General features: G+C 36.7%; 1 protein-coding gene across 1 annotated transcript in view; it reads left to right on the forward strand.

Annotated features, from left to right (window-relative positions):
* Positions 1 to 21: 21 nt before the first annotated feature.
* Positions 22 to 21375, forward strand: part of Exoc5 (exocyst complex component 5) — a 64713-nt gene continuing 43359 nt past the window's right edge. Inside the window, exons 1-4 of the mRNA XM_020183186.2 lie at positions 22 to 287; positions 17729 to 17823; positions 18853 to 19000; positions 21051 to 21245. Coding sequence (XP_020038775.1) covers positions 261 to 287; positions 17729 to 17823; positions 18853 to 19000; positions 21051 to 21245 — 465 coding nt within the window. The 5' untranslated portion in view covers positions 22 to 260. The remainder of the gene's footprint in view (positions 288 to 17728; positions 17824 to 18852; positions 19001 to 21050; positions 21246 to 21375) is intronic.

Here is a 21375-nt window from a genome sequence, read left to right on the forward strand (position 1 = left end):
GGTTTCCCCGGCGCGCGCAGCTCCACTTCCGGCGTGTGAGGCGGCGACAATGGGAGCGGCGCGGGCGGCGCCGGGAGGCAGCTGACAGGCGTCTGCGGCTTTGCTTCATGGCCGCTCTCCCGCCCTGCTTGGGCTCTGTGACTAGGGGAGCCCGTGGTGGCCCGGAGCCGGAGCGGGGGACCTGGGCACGGCGCCGCTGAGGCGCAGCATGTGAAGAGGAGACGGCATCCAGCGCGGGGCGAACCTCTCAGCTGGCCGGGATGGCTACGACGGCCGAGCTCTTCGAGGTGGGTCCCGCGGGGGCTGCTCAGGGAGTGGCAGGCCCCGGGGTGCGGAGGAGCGGCTTCCAACCACCAGCTTTCCCTGGGGAAGCCGGTGGGAGAAAGGGGTGCGAAAGCCGGGGCTGGGGTGGGGTGGCGGCTGGTGTCAGCGCGGGCGGAGCGTGAAGGGGGGAGGGGTGGCTGGGGCCGAGGTGGGCAGGTCGCCGGCGGGGGGACGCCGGTGTCCCGGAGGAGAAGCATTGGCTCTGCCCGCGGGGGCGACAGGGGAGTCCCGAGGTTCGAGTGTTGGGAGGCGTCTGCTCGGGATGGGCGGCGGGAAGGGCTGACTCAGGACGGGGAGACACCAGGGAGCCTCAGGTTGGGCGAGCCCTGTCTTGTCACGTGCGTCCGCGACAGTATTCTCAGAGCCGCCTGAGATGGGGACTTCTGATGTTGGGCCAGTAGTGACATTAGCAAATGTTAGAAGTGGCACTCCGGTGACACAGGCTTGGAAAGACGGGGAGGGATTTTTTTTTTTCTTAGGACAATAAAGGCCTACTAAGCCCTAAGACGGAAGGGAAGCAAAATTAAAATGAACGGATGTGTTTGGATCTTAAGGAATTTGTTATAAAAAACACCTAACTGCAGGCTGGAGAATCCTTAACGTGTGATTGGCAGTGAGCAGTACTGTGGTGTATTTCCTTCAGCGTTTTCAATATCTTAACCTGAAAATTTAATGTCGTGAAGTCCACTGTTAAGAAGCTGTGATGTCTGAGATGCTTGAATGGGACCACAAAACAGAGAAACCAAGTATCACCTTTTGTGAAAGAAGTGAAAGCGGAGATAAGAAGAAAAAGGGAGGAAAGACCCTTTTTTGTGATTGTTTCATATTGAGTAACAGAAGTATAAATTGTAGAAAACACAACAGTTCAAGATCGAGCATTTCTATATAAGTGAAAGTTACATCCTTTTTTGACCTAAGATTCAGTAGGTTTTGTGACTTGAATTTTAAATACCACAGCTTTCATAACAAATGGAATTTTTTATTGTTACTTTTGTTAGTTACTACATCTTCTTGGCTTTCAGTCATCCCTTGTATGGACAACGCTTCTGCTAAGAGAAATAACATGTCAATGTTATGATAAATTATAGTGAAACAGTAATTTGTGAGTGAAGGATTGTAATTACGCTTAAGATGTAAGATATATTTATTGCATTTTCTCAGATTTAAGTGTTGGGAGATATATTACATTCATATCCCTAATCGCAAAATCCTGCCATCTGTTTATTGACACTGGAGCAGGCGACATTCTTCTTGCTCTGAACTTTTACTGTATGTCCCTGGGCAAGATAATAGGTAGTTCTGTAGTTCCTTGTTTTATTTTTTTACATCTTATAAAGGTAGAAAACTTTAGGAAGTTATTTGAGATCTTTAATGAATTTCTTGACAAGAAGGCTTACTTGTCAAATTTAAAAAGTTAACTGAAAACTTTTATATTGTCATATAGTTCATAAGACATTATGTTTTGAATTCATGAATCCTCTTTGACCTTTACAGTTGTGTCTTGGGTCATATTAGCTATACTTTTTCTTTAAATGTGTGACCACAGGAGTCCAATAACTTGTTTGAAAATGAATTTGATTTCCCCAGGGACAAGAGAAGAGATGGAAAAATACATATATTTTGCTCTCAAGGGTGTCGCCATTAAGTAAAATAGTTAAACCAAATTGGGGTTTAACTTAGCGATTGTAGTTCCATAGTAGCTGGGACCATTCAATGATGATAAAGATAGTGCTTAAGCATTTATGGGCCTTAACTCAGGTAACATTTTTTTTCTAGTCCTGTGTAGCTTATTCATCAAAATTAAAAGCATAATAGTAGTTACAATTAAATATTAGTTAACTTTAAATAAGAAGTATATTTATGTTTTCCTGAATGGCTATGAGTCCAGCCCTACAATAGACTCTGCTCTTTAATAAGTTTTCATCCCTAGGTGAAAAGGTAACCTCTTTGCTTTAGAGAGAGGAAGAGAAAGAAGAAAAAGCCCTGTCTGTTGCCATTTCCTGCAGCTGTTGCCATAGATCTAGGTTGTAGGATAAGTCAAGGAGTGTCTTTTTCTCCTGCTTCCCTTTCATAGTCACAGCTGGACAACTGTGGAAAACAAGACAGGATGTAGTCAAGGGTATTTTGTTTTTGTGCATCCTGGTTTTCACGTACTATTAAAAAGAACTGTGCTTTCATTTTTCCACATTGGAGATGAGAAGTTAAATGGAAACAGAATTAAACTTTGAATCCATGTAATTTCGCTGTTAACTCTGCATCTTTTAAAATCTTTTTCTTGGTTCTATAATTCTACCCTTTTGAATATAGACAACTGCATACAACATAAACTGTAGGATATTTCCTCAGTTGACAGAAATTATTTATTAATAGATATCTCAGTTATTGCAATAATGTATAACGTGGAAATTGCTCAGAATACCTTCTTAGTTTCAACCCTTGTTGACAGATCTTTCGGCAAGGATCAACTGTAGTGTTTTTAAATGATCAACTCAGGATGGACTTTCTAAACAGATTCTGTGTATTAAGATGGCTTGGGAGGGGCTAGAGGAGTGACTTAAGTGGTAGAGTGGCTGCCTAGCAAGCATGACATCCTGAGTTCAAATTCCAGTTCCACAAAACAGTCTTGGATGATAAATTTTTTTATTTGCACTACTGAAGACACTTTCTTATTTGCTAATGTTCTCATATCATTCTTAAAGGGTCTTTTTTGCTAGGCAGGCTACCTTTCTGGGACAGTTCTTTTATTAGTAGCTAGAGTCAGTTATTCATTCAGCAAATATTTTTGAGTACCTATTAAGTTCCAGATAATGTGCTAAGATTAATGAGGTAGTATGTCTCAAAGGGCTCTCCATAGAAAATTCATTTATGTATTTACTCTATCTTAGGCCAGACATTATTCCTGGTACTGGAGTTAAATGAGGGTGAATTAAAATTACAGTTGGGGCAGGCACATGTGTTAGCTGATAACAGTGAAATGGGAGGACAGAATCTCTTCCTGGGATAATTAGGAAAGGCTTCATGTAGTAATGGCATGTAAATTGGGTGTTGATGGATGAGTAGAAACGTCTCAAGCAGGAGAAAGGCATTCCAAGGCACAGAAAACAATGCCAATTTGTAAGGTGAAGTATGTTTAGGGAATATTGATAAGAGACAGAATGTGTCCATGAATGTTTTAGGACTAGGGAGTAGTGGCTTGTGGAAAGATATTGAGGCTGTGAGTTTGAGGAAGTTTTGAGAAGGTTTTTTGTAGAACATGCTTGAAGGGGCTGACTTGATTTTTTTAGGAGGTTCTGGTGAGGCAGATTATTTTAATGTTACAATGGCCTTTAATTGGGAAGAGATTGTGAACTGGGAAAATAGGCGTCATGGGCAGTCTGGATAGTTCTTGTCATTTAGGGATTGTTCTAGAGTTGTCTGCTGATTGATTAATTTAGGTAGGTGAAACCCTAACCTAATTTAATGGGGACAGAAAGACAGGAAATTTGGGAAGACACTTGGAGGAAGAATGAAAATAATTTGGTTACTAAGAGTTAATTCTAAGTGTGTGAACTTTGAAAAATAGGTGGTTGATGATGTACTAACTGTAGCAGAAAAAAATGGGACAACCCTTTCGGGGAGAAGGAATAATGTACTCATTTTTTAAAAGCATGTATTAAGTTTTTTGCAGGATATTCTGATGAAGAGGTCCAAAAGGCAGTTGTAAATATGAATTACTAACTCAGAAAGAGATTATAGTGGGTAGCAATCTAGAAATTGTTTTATGGGGATGACTATTTAGACCTGGGGATGGATGACATCTCTCAGCTCTACTCTTCAATAGTTGTGTGATCTTGAACAAGTTACCTAACATCTTTGTGCCTCAGTTTATTCATTTGGAAAATAATTGTTTCTGTATCAGAAGGTTATTTCAAAGATTATCCTAAGTTGATAAACTGCTTAGAAGAATGTAATTAAAAGAGTGGTTGCTATTTTTTAAAATTAAGTGGTAGCCACTTTCAACTTAAGTGAATTAAGAAGACAAAATTGAGCATCTATCAGGGAGGAAAAGCTTTTCAAAGCAGACTGAAAAATGATTCTAGAGATAGGAGACTACAGAAGGAGAGAATTATGAAAAGGGACTGTGGAAGATTATATTTTTCAGGATCTCTACAAGATCTGTCATCCCACAGTGTGACTGAACTCATCCCATGGAGAGGTAGAGTCTGTGCTTCTTTCTTCACTCTAGATACTTATAACTACAGCAGAAGTGATGTTATGTAGTAATTTCTAGGGTTGATGTCATAAAAGGTACATGTTTGGTCCATTTCTGATACTCTCAGAATCCAGCAGCCCTTACAAAGAACCAAGGCCCTTAGCTCTCAGCTTTTGCTGAAGTTTCAGCAGGGAGTAAATACCAATTTGCCATCCCATGTCATAGGGAGCAGAGATTAGATTTCCTAGCTGAGCTCTGCCCAAGTTGCAGATTTGTGAACAAAATAATGATTATTGTTATTTTAAGACATTGAGTTTAGGGGTGGTTGTTAGGCAGTGATGGATAACTGGAATAGAGGCTGATCATCTTCTTACCTACATCAATGTCTAATAAAGGCTTCTACTAGTCTTTGTAGAGGTAGAATCAGATGATTAAGAGTTACAGATTTACATGTAAGTATTTTATCCCCTGAGTTCTCCAGTCAAAACTTGGAAGTGAACTTTTGGAGAGAGCAAGTCCTTAAATTGAAGACAGTTTTATAGACTGCATGTATGTGTATAATTAGTGTAAAATACTGAATCCCTAGTGCTCTTGAAAAATTAAGTAGTTGTGTGAAAGATTGATTTGCCCTGTTCTTTTAGTAGTGGATTGCAGTTTTATACAGCACTCACCCTGTAACCAAACTTCCCACAAATTAAATGAAAATTCTAACTAGTTGAATGGCATATAATTGAAAAGTTTTGATTGTTAAAAATTTATGTTTGGCTAAGATATTTTAAAAACTAGATAAATTCAGCCTGATTCAACTTAAAAAACTGACTTCTTTGATGCTGTTTTCTTGTAATTGAAATATGAAAGTAAGAAGAAAATGTTATGTATATATTTGTTTATTCAAGTTACAATAAATGAAGGAAATGAATGATTCCTTGTTTACTTGTTTAATTTCATCCCAGAGGCATTTTAAGTTCTCATAATATATTTAATATATAAATTTGTAAGTACACTTGATTTGAAGTGCTAATGGTAGATTTTCATACACATTTTCAGTGAGTTCTTCTAAGCTGTTTATCAACTTAAGATAATCTTCAAAATAACCTTCTGTGGTGGAAACTATTATTTTCCCCATTTTGCATATGAGTAAACTGAGGCACAAAGAGCCTAAGTAACTTGTTCAAGGCCACACAATTACTGAGCTGAGAAATGCCATCCATTTCCAAATCTTAATAACCATCCATAGTTTTCATATTCATATTAGAAAGGAAAAATCTCTGGGTTAGAATACTGGTATAATACCTTAAGACTTAATTTCATTGCTTCACATGTAAAAATGAGTAGAAAGTATTGGTTTGAGATTATATATTTTTATCTTTTGGCAGAACTGGGATTTGAACTAGGGTCCTCACACTTGCTAGGCAGGTGTGCTACCACTTGAACCATGCCCCAGCCAAGATAAGATGATATATAAAGGCCATTCTCGCTTTAAGTTTTTAAAATCTAGTTCTGTGATTCTGCTGAATCATATAAAAGGTATTATATTTCATTATCTTTATCTTTGGGGCATAGAAATCTGATATTTATTGTCAGAAGTGAAGTATATTGTCTATTGGAAATAGATTTAACTTAAGAGAACCTAAAATATTTTTATGAAGTTCTGAAATAACCATTATTTAGTCTCTAAAAACAATTCTGATAATATGATTACTTGGCTAATTATCTGATAGTTTAAAGAATTGACAGCTCCTTTAAGATTGAATCTTGAAATTGACATTAATTTTAAAAAGTAAAATTCATTGCATAGTGTCACAGTTTTCAAACATATTTGTCAGTTTGTCTTAGTTTTTATGTCTTAATGTGCTTTATCTTTCTTTCCATACTGAATTTGAAATCCATTTTGCTATCTTGAGACAAAGTGTTTTATAGTGCTTTTCAAAAAATAATACTTAGTAAATGTAATTTATGTATTAGTTCACAGGAGACATAAAGTATCTCATCATTAAATCAAGTGGAGTTAGAAAAGAGAGATCAAGTTCATTTACTTTCAGTGCCAGAATTAGAGGTTCATACTTGATTTTGGATTGATAGCACCATGTAATGCCTGTTTTATTTCTGGGCTGTGTCTTGCCTATTTTAGTTTTGGATGTATAAATCAGGGCATGATTTTCAAGATACTTTTCAGGGAATTCAGCCACCCCTCCAACTAGCTAGTGTTTTGGATTGCTCAGCATTGTTCTGCTGACCACTGCTGGAAAGCAGCAAAAATTGCAATAAAATAAAAAATAACAATTATTAATATATTGCTCTGCATAGGGATTTGAATTTCTAAGGTTCATAGGGATTTAAAAATGGAGGAATTAATGGGGAATCACCCACGGAAGAAACTCTTCAAAGAATAAATGGAACTCTTCAAGGAAGAATTGAGGCAGGGTTTTAGTAAGCATATAGTGGTATTGCAGTCTGTTTTGTATTGCTGTAACAGAATTCCACAGACTGAATAATTTATAAAGAAAAAAATTTATTTCTCATATTTTTAGGGAATCTAAAATTTAAAACCAAGGTGCTGGCATCTGGTGAGGCTTCTTGCTGTATCATACCGTCATGCAAGGCAAGAGGGATAGGAGAGAGGAGAGAAGAGTGAATTAGCACACTTGTGCAAGGCAACTACAGTGTCAAGCCCTTTTATAATTGGGTGGAGTCCTCATGACTTAAGTACCTCCCATTAGGCCCCACCCCTCAACACTGTTTCATAGATTAAGTTTCCAACACATGCTTTTTGTGGGACACATTCAAACCACAGGAAGTGGTGTTATTAGAAGAGAAAAAGCATTCTATAGGGTGTATTACTTGGCCACAGACTGGACGGCAGGAATATCATGAGTTTAAAGAGTAGACTGGAATAGGCTGATGGAAGTGTGGCCATTTATTTTGGGATACAAAGAAATTGGGGTAGGTGGTGGAACATTAAAACCTTAAAACATATACTGAGTGTGAACTTGATAATGTGGGAATTGCCTAGGTAAGTTTCTGACTGAAAGGAAGCAGTGTTTAGTGATTTGTTTGGCAGAACTATGCATAGTAAACTGAAGGAAGGTACATTATAGACGGTTCTGGAACCCATAGCTTAGTTGGCTTAAGGGAATACAGAAATACTTGTAACTGAAATCCTTTAATCTTTATCCTGTCACCTAGGCAGCAGGGGAATATTCAAGTTCTTTGAGTTTGGGGATAGTTCTCATGCATTGTGCTGGATCTATTTTGGGAAGTAGTAAAAAAAGTTAGTTGGATTTTCTCAGTGAAACAATATTAAATTAGGGATTTCTGTTCCTGTTTAAGGTGTCCTAGAGATTTTCAGTAGGAATGATCATAAACATGATGTTTCATGTGAAATTTGCTAGCACTTCTAAAGGCACGAAATCAGTTTAACAGAGCAATATAGTAGCCAATTATGTAAAGTTGAATTTAGTATGATAGTATATTGGTACATAGTTCTTAGATTTTTTTTTTCAGTTTTATACTTTTTGCTTTTAATTACTAGAGCAAAACCATCAGGCTTTGAAAATCTAAAAGGATTAAAAATATTTGTAGATATTCATAATATAGGAAATTGTTTGAGAAACCTTGGGAGGACTTGGTCATTTGAAAGTGTTAGAACTTGTTAATTTGGCTGTCTTTTTCTTAATGTAAATGCCTTTGCAACAAGGTTAAGTGTTAGAATGTAAGGTATTAGAATTTATTTGATTTTATAAGCAGAATGATTTTTTGTTTCGTTCTGGCTTTTTTGGAGCTTCCATCCTATAGGGGCCAGTAGCTGATTTGTCGTAAAATCTTGTTATAATTTGATTGTTTCTGAGGATGAAACCTCCTGCACTTTGCCTCTAGAACACTGTTCTCCTAATTTTCTTCCTCCACTCTTTTGTGCTTTCTGTAGGATCCTTTTTTTTTTTTTTTTTTTTTTGGACCTATATACTAGGATTTGAACTTGACCTTGCACTTGCTAAGCAAGTGCTTTACTACTTGAGACACACCCTCAGCCCTTTATGTTTTAGTTATTTTTCAGGTCTCATGCCTTCTGTCCAGGGATGCCCTAAGACCAAGATCCTACTACCTGTGTATGCCTCCTGCACAGCTGGGCTTGCAGGTGTGCACCAGCATGCCAGGTTTGTTTGTTGAGATATGGGGTCTTGCTAACTTTTTGCCCCTGCTGGCCTCAAGCCATGATCTTCCTGATCTCTGTCTTCCAGGTGTCTGGGATTATAGAGGTAAACTACTACATTTGGCTGCTTTTCCTCTTATCTCCAAATGTTGGCATGTCCTTCTCCTTCTTAGTTGATCTCATCCAGTCCTGAGGTTTTAAATAACCATCTGTATGATGATAATAATTCTATATGTTGGTGTCTATCAAATTATCTAGCTCCAGTGTCTTGCCTGTAGTATAAAGTTGGTTTTCCTACATGTGCTCTACATTTTCACCTCTATATTCAGTGGGCATGTATATTATAATATATGTAGAACAAAAACTCTTATTTCCCCATCCCTTCGTCCATCTCCTTTCCGGTCTTCATTTCAGTAAATGGCTCCTCCATTCACGTAGTTGTTCAGGCCCGAAGCCTCTATGCATGTCATGAATCTGATGACTTCTCAGCACTCTGCCCACTGCCACTTTTATGGAAGCTGCTGTCATCTCTTCATTGGACTGTACGATGTTGGGTCCTCTGGGAAGCAGACTTTGAGACACAGGTTTTTGTGCAGAATGTCTGATAGAAAAAACCCTTGGGATGAACATCTATAAAGGGGCTAAGTAAGGAAGTGAGATTGCGCATATAAGGAAGTAGAGCTACAGTGTTGGCCCAGTAACAATATCGGTAGCTCCTATGAGAAATTCTGGAACCAAAAAAATCTGCCAGAGTTGTCTGCTTTGGCCAACGTGATTGGGCCTTCATACACCCATCTCAATCAGTTATTGGACTCACGCCACATTGAGAAAGATGACATGGGGTGAAGTAGCCCTCTGTAGCTGAAAAGATCCCCGAAAATACTGCCAGGTGAAGGCTGCCTCTCTGCTGGCAGCACTATCAGTCAGCTAGAGCAAATGCCTTTTTGAAGGAACATCTGGAGGGTGCATCATTGTTCCTACAACAGATCACCATTGTGTCAATAGACTCCATATCTTCGTATGCATTTGAAGAAAAGCTCCTCCAGCATTGTAGGAAAATTAGAAGAATGTTAGTGAAATGAACTATGGTCCTCATGCTGTAGCCATTGTCAGAATTACCACTGATAACTTCCTGTATCTCCCTCCTCTAGTGTCCATTCTAACTCTACCTTACCTTCAGCTAGTACTTCTATTCTCATCAGAACTCGTTGCCATACCCTTGTTAGTCATTATTACAACACTTAATCTGTGTACTTTCAGAATTGATTGGAGGAGTTGATCCTCCCAAGAGGATCACATATGCAACTAACATACTATTCCTTGCCCCACTTCCCTCCTTTAGTTTTCATTTATTTTTGGCAGCACTGAAATTTGAATTCAAGGCTTCATGCTTGCTAGGCAGGTGCTCTTACTACATGAGCCACTCTGCCAGCCCACTTTCCCTCCTATTGATGATCAGGGTTGATTACCCCTGCTAAAGATGGTTGCGCTTGCCTTTTATTCTCTGAATATAATCAGCCAGTGTGATTAGGCAGCACTTGTGATTATAGTTTAGTGGGATTCTTATTATGTTCCTAGGCAAAAGTGTTCCCCCTTTGGCTGACCAAGACCTCTTTTCACTAAAGACCCCAGATTTGCAGGGATAGCATGCACAGATTAGGAGTTGTGGTAGGTGGGGCCATTCCTGCTTTTACTCCTTGTTCCTGTACTCATGTGTTTTTCCTCATTTAAAGGTTTTTAATTCAGAGTATACTGCATCTTGGAGGATAGTGCTCCAAGTTCATACAGTACCACCTCTGAACTAGTGCTTCTACTATGCTGGCAACGTAGATCTAATTGGTTTATTATGTTGTTTAGGTCCTGTATGTACTAATCTTCTATCTTGTTCTGTCCATTTTTGGGAATGAGGTATTAAAGCCTCTATTGTTGTAGTAGAATTGTCTGTTTCTCTATTTAGTTCTGCCAATTTTGCCCATACATTTGAATGGCCTCTCATTTGGTGCTTAAATGTTTATAATTGTTACATTTTCTTATTGTGTTAAATTTTTGTTAATATATTGTGCCCTTTTTCTCTGTAACCACTTCAGGTTTAAAGTTTGTTTCATTTAATATTAGTATAGCACCCTTCTCTCTTTTAGTTATTATTTGCATGGAATGTCATTTCCCATTCTTTCATTTTGAATCTATTTGTGTCTTTGGCTCTTAAATGAGTGTCTGTTGTTCTTTTTCTTCTTCCCTTCTCTCTTTTAAAGTGCATCTCTTGTTGAATCATGTTTTTTGAGCCATTCTACCAATCTCTGGAGAGTTTAACATAGTTACATTTAAAGTAGTTATTTGATACCCTAAAGTTCATTTGGAAACACAAAAGACCAAGAATAGGCAAGGAAATACTGAGCAAAAAGAACAATGCTTGGAGATATCACAATACCCAACTTCAAACTATATTACCGAGCCATAGCAATAAAAACAGCATGGTACTGGCACAGAAACAGGTATGAGGACCAGTGGAACAGAATAGAGGACCTGGATTTGAATCTATGCAGCTAATCCCACCTTATTTTTGACAAAGGCGCCAAAAACATATGATGGAGAAAAGACAGCCTCTTCAACAAATGTTACTGGGAAAAATAGTTATCTGCCTGTGGAAAACTGAAACTAGATCCATGCCTGTCACAGTGGATTAACCTGAAACCCTGAGGTTAGTATAGGAAAGAGCAGGGAATACCCTGGAAGCAATAGGTATAGGCAAGGATTTCCTCAGTAGAACTCAAGCAGCCCAGCAACTAAGAGAAAGGATTGACAAATGGGAATACATGAAATTAACAAGGTTCTGTACAACAAAAGAAATGGTCTCTAAATTGAAGAGACCACCCACAGAATGGGAGAATATCTTTGTTAGCTGTACACCAGACAAGGGACCGATAATCAGAATACGTAGGGAGTTCAAAAAACTAAACTCTCCCAAGATAAAGAAGTGGGCAACTGAACTAAACAAAACTTTTTCAAAGGAAGAAGTCCAAATAGCCAAAAAACACATGAAAAAATGCTCACCATCCCTGCCATAAAGGAAATGCAAATCAAAACCAGACTAATTTTCCACCTCATTCCTGTTAGAATTGCTACCATCAAGAATACCACCACCAACAAATGTTGGCAATGATGTGAGGAAAAAACCCTCATACACTGCTGGTAGAAATGTAAGCTAGTATAACCACTATGGAAAACAATATGGAGGCTTCTTAAAAAACTAAACATAGATCTGCCGTATGATCCAGCAGTACCACTCCTGGGGATACACCTGAAGGAATGAGACTCAGGTTATTACAAAGGCACCTGCACACCCATGTTTACTGCAGCAGTATTCACAATAGCCAAATTATGGAAACAGCCAAAATGCTCCACTACTGATGAATGGATTGAGAAAATGTGGTATTTATACACAGTGGAATTTATTCAGCCACAAAGAAGAATGAAATTTTGTCACTTGCAAGTAAATGGATGGAACTGGAGAATATCATCTTAAGTAGAATTTGCCAGGTTCAGAAGGCCAAAAATCACATATTCTCCCTCATATGCAGATTATAGACCTAAAGTTAATGCAGTAATATTATTGGACATGGGTCACACACTAAGGGGAGAACCATGCACAGGAGGAATTGGGAAAGGGAAGGAAACCTAAAACTTGAATGTGGTTGATATGCTCACTGTAGAGGAGTGAATATAGTAATCTTAAACTGGCAGAGGCCACTAGAGGGACTAGGAAGTAGTGAAGAAGTCTGGCAGAGATGAACCAGTGTGGGTTGCAATACACATATGCCTGGAAACAATACCTAGGAATCTCTCTGTATAGCTACCTTTATCTCAAACTAACAAAAATGCTGTGATTTCTTATTATCTCTTATGTTATCTCTTCATCAAAGTTGGAGAACAAGAGGGTGGAACAGATTCTGCCTGGAAGGGGGGGATGGCAAATAATGTATACACTTGTGAGTAAATGTAACTGAAAGGGAGGGCAAATAATGTATACACATGTAAGTAAATGTAAAAATGATAAAGTTATTTGATAAATGACTTTGGTCATTTTGCTGTTTGTTTTCTTTATACCTTATAGTGTTTTTGGCCTTCATTTCCTGTATTACTGTCTTTTGTGTTTAGTTGATTTTTATTGTGAAACCCTTAAATTTCTTTTTGTGTATATTCTGTGGCATTTACTTTGCAGTTACCATGGGGATTATGTTTAACATCTTACATTATGATACTCTAACGTGAATTTATATTAGCTTAACTTCAATGAGTTATAAAACTCTGTTGCTTTGCTCCATCCCCCACCCTTTTGCTTGTTGATAGCACAAAATTACATATTTATGCATTGTGTACCCCAAAACATAAGCTGATAACTTTTTGTTTTGTTTTGTTTTTTAAGACAGGGTTTCCTGTGTAGCCTAGGCTGGCCTCAAATTTATGAACCTCCACCTCAGCCTCCTACCTTCTGGGATTATAGGCATGTACCCCCATGCCTGGCTTAGCTGATAACTTTTGAAATACATTCGTCTCTTAAATTATGTACAAAACAAAATATAGAGTTGGAGCCAGAGTTACCATAATACTAGTCTTTAGACTAACAATTTTTAAAAATTATTCTCTTAAATAATGTTAGAAAAAAGTGTAGTTACAAACTGTTGTTATACAATATTAGCTTTTATAATTTCCTCTTTACTTACCTTCATTAAGGTCTTTATTTTATCATATGGCTTTGAGTTACTGTCTAGGGTCTGCTTATTTCACTCTGCATGACTCCCATGAGTATTTTTTGCAAGACAGGTCTAGTGATAACAGGTTCTCTCAGGGTCTCTTTATCTAAGAATATTCTAGTTTCTTCTTCACTTTTAAGGTAGTGTTGGCCAGATAGATATAGGATTCGTTGTTGACAGTTTTTTTTTCTTTTAGCAAGTTGAATTATTACCCCTCTGGGTTTCAAAGTTTCTGATGAGAAACTTGCTGATACTCATATAAGGAATTCCTACTATGTGACAAATCACTTCTTTCATAACTCTCTTTGTCTTTTGCAAGTTTGATTACAGTGTGTCTTGATGTAGATCTTTTTGAATTATTCTTTCTTGGAGTTCATTGAGCTTCATGGATCTTTATATTCATGTCTTTTTTTCAAATTTTGGTAGTCTTTAGCTATTATTACTTTACATATTCTCTTCACTCTTTTCCTCTCTTTTTCTCCTAGAACTTCCATAATGTGTGATAGGTCCATTTGATGGGGTTCAGTTTCCTTAGTTTCTGTTCACTCTCTTCATTCTCTTTTGTTTGTTTTTTAGACTCAGTAATTTCCATTGTACTGTTTTCAAGTTCCTTGATTCTGTCTTCTGCTTACTGAAGTCTATCTTTGAATTCCTCTAACGAATTTTCATTTCAGTTGTTTTTAAGTCCAGATTTTTTTGTTTCTTATTATGTTATTTATAGTTCCATTTTGTTTATGTGTCATTTTCTTGATTTTCTCCACATCTTCCTTCATTTCTTTGAGCATATTTAAGACAGTTTTAAAGTCTTTGACTAGTTGATCTGCAATCAAGTCTTTTGAAGGACAGTTTCTATTTTTTTTTTCTTTGACTTGACCATATTTTCCTATTTCCCTTTAAGCCTTGGGACTTTTTTTCTTGAAAATGTGAATCTAATAATCTGGTAATTCAAAATAAAATTCCAGGGTTTGCTAGTTTTCATCATTGGTTAGTGTGTGTGTGTGTGTGTGTGTGTGTGTGTGTTAAAACATTTTTATTAGCATATGTTAGTTGAACAGGTGGTTTTCACATTGTGATATTTCCAAATGTGCTTATAATGTTTTTGATTGTTATAGGCTGTCTGGATTGCCTTGAGGTGTAATCTTAAGGTCTCTCAGGTCTTTTTTGAGCCTGTGCCTTTACTAGGGCATGTTTGTTATTTACTTACTTTCCCTGTGTGTAGTTGCTTTTGAATGAATGTCCTACACTTTAACATCTGGCTCCCCAAAGAAGAGAAAGAAAAATGAAGAAAGGCTTTTTTTAAAAACGGATGCCAGCCGTTTAAGTCTCTGGAAGTCACTTCATCCCGAAGAAGGGAGTTGTAATAATGGGGAGAGGTGCAACCACAATGGCCACTTACCCCCCCATATGTTCTTACTCTGACAAGGTCCATGATGCCAATTAGGATCTTCTATCCAACATACTTCAAAATTTTTGATTACTCCCAATTTACTTTTACTAAAGTAAATAATTTTAACTAGGAAAAGGAGAATCATTACTATGTGTCTTTGCCAGCATTTTGCAGGATTCTTCCACTTGGGAACCTGGCCTTTTGTTCAGTCAGTTACAAGGATCGAATTGCAGGACATCCTCAAAGACCTTGGTACAAACTCTGGATCTCATCCATACCTGTTCTCCCTGTCACTTTCTTTGGTCGTGCTGGCCTTTTGTCATTTCTTGCATACTCCTGTGTATGAAGCATTCCTCCCCTGATGGCTTCTTCCTTAACTGCATACAACTCTTTTGTTCAAAATTTATTCCTAGAAAGGCCATTCCTGATCACTTGTCAAAAACAATTCCATTCTTACCCATCATTCTGTATCCATTTTAATTTTCTTAATAGTTTTTGTTAACTTACCATTTTTCTACTCATTTACCTGTTATTCTTTTCCTCTAGATTCAGACGAGCAGAAATTTCCTTTTTTCTCCACTATTTTCCAGGTATTTAGAATCTCAAACATGTAGTTGGCTCTCAGTATTTGTTCAATGAAATAATACTTTATTTTGAGAGATTTGAAAATATTTCATACAAAAAAATGCTTAGTTTTTTCCTATGTCAGTGGTACTTACTGATTTGTAAGTGTTTGGATGTGTATCACTTAATAAAATTGGTACATTAAAATTAATGAAAACTATAGCATGTTTAATTGAAAACTATAACTACTCAATAACTAATAAATGAAATTAATAACATAGAAACTAAGATTATTAAGTATTTATACAAAAATATATCCCCAAAAAGATATTGAAGAGGAGCATGATAACTATATGGAGTTATTTAAGGGAATTGTGGACTTTTGAAAGGACTGACTACTTCCTACAGTAATTTTAACTTTTCTTTAAAGACAAAGTTCTTGATTTTACCTTTAGAATCTACTAAGTCAATCTAATTTTGTATCGTGTGCTAGGCACATGTCCAGCATTTAGTAAGCCCTTAAAAAATTGAGCTATCATTTCCATCTATCACTATTTAGGAGTATTTCATGTCCTCTTAGTAGTTTAGTTTCTGAAGTTCTCAGTAGCTCTAAGGATAAATTCCTTTATCTTGAGACAGTACATCTCAATTTACACATGCAAATTAAGGATTATTAGACATATGAAATATAGGGCCTCAATAGAAGTGGAGTAGGCTGTTGGTATGATAAGCTAAATGCTGATATGTTTACTGAATGAGTTCATTCCTCAAAATTTTTACTTTGGATGAACATCTAATTCATCCTTAGGACTTAATTCTCAAGCATGTCAGCCCATATGTATATACTGAATTTTTATTTTTAAAATCAGTATCAAACTTGTTTACATTTTATGCCTTGATTATATTAGATAGCTTTTCTATGATGGAAGTCTTGGAAATACGACACCTGGTTTTCACATATTTAACCACTATCAGAGAGACTTTTATGGTAAAATGTAGGAAGTCACTTTAAAAATTTCAACACCTTCTTAAAATTGTTTTGTGTTCTTTCTGGTTACTGTCTACTTTTCTAGTAACTAGTGATTGTAGAGTAAAGGTTATATGGTTTTCTAATAAAATGTGTTCCACTTTACCCATTTGTTTGGTAAAATTACTGGTTTGCCTGATTGTTTTGCCATATGATTAATATTTATTAGTGTAGGTAGAATATTTTAAAGGCAAAATCAATGATGTACATTTGACTTCATGTGTCATTTTCTACCTTTTTACTGCTTATCCTCACTCAACTAACTTTCTAGGTATAAAGAGCTACTTGTACTTTACAAAGTTGCTGTTCAGATTATAGAACAGAGTGATTTAAATCTCACATTTGTAGTATACAACTTGTGTTTTCTTGGACAAGTACTTAATCTCTCAAAATCTCACTTTCTTCCTCATAAAGTGAGAATAAAATAGGACATTTCTTGTAAGTTTTATGAGAGTAGTGACATAATGCATATGAAATGCATAAGTGAACTCTTACTTTTATGTTATTCTCATATTATTCCGATGGGTATTCTTTTTTTCTTTCTTTTTTTGACAGTACCTGAGTTTGAACTCAGGTCTTTTTCACACTTGACAAACAGGCACTCCACTGCTTGAGCCAAGCCTCCTGCCTGCTGATAGTTACTCTTACTCTGACTGAAATTCATTCTTGTAGTCCTCTCTCATATCCCATTGAGCCATTCTCAGGTTTTAATATGATGAGGATAAGGAGGACAAGATTTTCATCTGTTGGTCTTAATTGTCACATCTCACTGGATCTTTCCATATATGGTTCCTTTGACCTAGTCTGTGCCTGCCTTTCAGTTCCTTTAATGCTTAAGGCTTATTCTTCCCTTCTGGCTAATTTTTCCTCTTTAGGCCTCAGCTTAAATGTCACTTCTTCAGAAAGTTAGCCTGTCCCATCACCTTCATGGCCGGTCTTCATCTGTAATTCCCATATTCCCATTACCTCTATTCCTCTGCTATATTCTCTTATATCACCTAGAACTTTTCTTGCCATCATTTTTATAGCAATTGTAATTAGTTATTTCTGTGATTAGTTACTTAATTGGCATCCCTACTTAGGAGATCATCTGTGAGGCCTTACAGGGAACCCTGTCTGTTAGATTCACATCTGCATTTCCAGTGCTTACAGTTAGTGCCCAGCATGTAGTAAGTGTTCAATAAATTATGTTGCCTTAATGAACAACTCATTTCTACCAACTACCATATCGAGTTAATTCTTTCACTCAGCAATATTAATACTGAAGTTTCTTTTTTATTTGTAAATAATATTATTACATTTGTAATATTGTTACATTTATCTTGTGAACTAGGAGCCTTTTGTGGCTGATGAGTATATTGAACGTCTTGTGTGGAGAACCCCAGGAGGAGGTTCTAGAGGTGGACCTGAAGCTTTTGATCCTAAAAGGTGAAGTAAACACGTTTTTTGTTTTGTTTTGTTTTTTATAACCCCAGTCTAGTACTACAAATTTGTGTTTAAAACACAGGTCATTATGTTGGGATTCTTTTCAACAGTCATTGTAAAGGGATTATAGTTAACAGTTGGCCAAAAGAACATACAAACAATATGAACAGAGCATCAGAAATTTGAAATTGTGATTTTCTTTTTAACATTCCTTTTATTTTAGAGAAGTACTTTAATTTTTATGAGGGAAGGGATTTTATTGAAAATTTGATATTCCAGCTACTAATAAATTAGAAAGGGTGGTTATACTTCCAAAATAGAAACATGGCCAGGTGTGATTGTGCATGCTTGTAACTGCATAAATCAGTAAGCTAAGGCAGGAGGAGTGCAAGTTCAAGTCCAGCCTGGGCTATATAGCGAGACATTGTCTTGAAATAAAGAACCACCAAATGATAAAATAAAAACAGGTTGAATATATTCTTTTAAATATAGTAGTTGTAAATTACACACTCTTTGGAGTGTGTAATATTTGTATTTTGTACATTTACCTTCTTGACTGTTTTAAATAAGCTATAGAAATTGATTTTATTCTGAAGGTTTAATGGTGAATCTGGGTGAAGTTTGCATTTAACTAGATATACTCCATTGAAAAGTCAATAAAGAAAGACTGGATATATTTTCAAGTGCCAAGTTTTTTGTTTATTTTAAAGCTAGGTGGCCTGGAAAAAGCAAAGAAGAAATTATGACATTGCAAAAAGACTTGATCTTTAAGAGGAAAGGTTTTTTAGTTTGGTTTTGGTTTGTTTGGAGGTACTGGGATTTGAACTCCATACCTCAAGCTTGCTGTACAGGTGCTCTATCACTTCAGCCATACCTCTAGTCCTAAGATTTGATCTTTAGATTGAGGAAATTCCTAACAGAATGCTATAGAGAAATTATTAAGATTTTCCTTACAATTATAAGTGCACTGTTTATTTCTTTTTTGACTAATAATGGATAGATTGATACATATTCTAATTTTTGTCTTATTAGATTATTAGAAGAATTTGTAAATCATATTCAAGAACTCCAGATAATGGATGAAAGGATTCAAAGGAAAGTAGAGAAATTAGAGCAACAATGTCAGAAAGAAGCTAAGGAATTTGCCAGGAAGGTACAAGAGCTCCAGAAAAGCAATCAGGTAAACATTTAGCTAAGCAATGAATAGTTTATGTTGGCTATATTATTTTTATTTCCTAAGCTTTAAACTCTTAAAAGAGCCAAGTCAAATTATAGTAACTGTTGCAGTTTCTCTCTACCTGTCCGGTCCCATAGTATAAAATGTTAATGAATTGTTATCATGCTTTTGGCATTGGCTTGTTATGGATGTTGGTTTGGGAACCACAGTACTCCCTTTTCAGATTAGGGTGGTATCCATTCAAGGTGGGTCCTTGCTGTTCACCTCTAACAATGTAAACTTTCAAAAGTAATTGTTCTGCAGACCTGTACTTTTAGGAACTCTTTATTGCAATGGATTATTTAGGTAGTTGTTTGCATTCTCTTTAATCATAAACTAATACCAGACGTAGATCAGGTTTTTCCCTAGAGAAATCTGGTCTGAGTAGTTTCACAAATGTTATGAAATGTATGCCTGAGAATTCTAGTGTAACTTTGAGAAAAGTGGATGTAAAACCTTTCCTCAGTCCACTTTGGAGTAAAACCAAACCACTAGACTGGCTGTGGGACTAAGTAGCCCAAACTTCTTAGTCACTTCTAGGCACTAGAATTAATCTGGAATCTCCAAAGCCCTTTCACAGGCTGGGCTTAATCTGGAACTTGATTGCTCTTTATAAGTGTAGTTTTAAATGCATTGTTGAACTCTGCTGCCTCCCAGGGGCCATTTGTTCTTCATTTTTGAGATTAGCAAACTGATTTCTGCTAAAACTTCATTTATTTGCATTCCATCACTTAAGCATATATGACTGTGAGAAAGTAATTAAGTCAGTAATCTAAATAAGATAAGCAGTGCAAAAGTTTTTTCAAGTAGTTGTGACAGTTTCCCTCGGTAATAAAAATAGTGTTAAGGGTTAGTTTTAACAAACTCTGGTGCCAGTCTGCCTGAGTTTGAATTGTAGCTCTGCCACATCTTAGTTGTATAATCTCAAGCAGTTCAACCTCTCTGAGCCTTATGTTTTTATCTGTAAAATGGGTTGTTACGGGAATTAAATAAGTAAATACATGTAATATATTTAGAGTAGTGTCTCATACAGAGGAAATCCTTAATAAATTATGTAGTTTTCCCTTCATTTTAAGGTTAGAAGAAAAAAATTGCTATTGACATTTTTTTCTTGTGCTGACATTTGAACTCAGAACCTCATGCTTGCTAGGCAGGCACACTACCACTTGAACCACTCCACCAGCCCTACTATTGGCAATTCTAAGACATTCATTGCACACCATTTTCATTTACCATAGAACAACCAGTGTTCCTTGGGACAAGTGAAAGAACATTCTTAGTAGAATAATTGCCTTTGTAGAATAATTGCTATAGTCTGGAAAAAGCAATTTTTACCATCTATTATTATCATTGCTTTTTTGGAGTAGGGCTGGGAGTGTTGAGACAGTCTTGTTATGTAGCTCAGGCTTGCTTAAACTCTCGGTCCTCCTGCCTTAGTCTCCCAAGTGCTGGGATTACAGGAGTGTACCACCATTCCTGACGTAACATTACTTTTTAAATATTAAATACTTTCTTTTTAATTAATACCTTTTACATCTGGTGTAGTTTTTAATCTTTTCAGTTTAGTTGCAAGAGAATTCTTCAACTGATCCCTTTGATCCTTAGTTAATTGTTTCAGAATCATTATTTAGGGCTGTATAGTGCAGAGTACTTTGTTAAACTTTGCTGTTTTGTTGATTAACAAATGTATGCATAATAAATACTGTTAAAATAGATAAAAGTGAAAAAATTTGCCGCTTGGTTAAAGGGTTTTCAGATCATATCCTGTTAATGGGCATGAACTGCTTCTGTAGGTCTCATACATAATTTGTATGTTATTCTTAGAGAGTAGTGAAGGGATTGGTAGTTTTTTTGTTTGTTTGTTTTGTGTGTGTGTTTGTGTGCTGCTGAGGATTGAACGCAGGGCTGTGTGTATGCTAGCAAAGGTCCTGAGCTGGCAGTTTTGTTTTGATGTGTATTAACTTACAAACTTAGTTCTCTGATTATATTTTATGCTTATGCACATTTTTCCTAGGTTGCTTTCCAACATTTCCAAGAACTAGATGAGCACATTAGCTATGTAGCAACCAAAGTCTGTCACCTTGGAGACCAGCTGGAAGGGGTAAACACGCCTAGACAACGGGCAGTGGAGGCTCAGAAACTGATGAAATACTTTAATGAGTTTCTAGATGGAGAATTGAAATCTGATGTTTTTACAAATTCTGAAAAGGTAAGCACTGTCATGGGATGAAAGCAAATCACCAGCAATTAATAATAATGCCCTAACTGTGAGCTCCAGTTTTGACTTTCCAGAGTCAGACTTCAGGTCCCTGACTTACTGAAAGTTTTTCTTGCTCTGA

Source organism: Castor canadensis, chromosome 3 (genome assembly GCF_047511655.1).
Source record: "Castor canadensis chromosome 3, mCasCan1.hap1v2, whole genome shotgun sequence".
Taxonomy (NCBI): domain Eukaryota; kingdom Metazoa; phylum Chordata; class Mammalia; order Rodentia; family Castoridae; genus Castor; species Castor canadensis.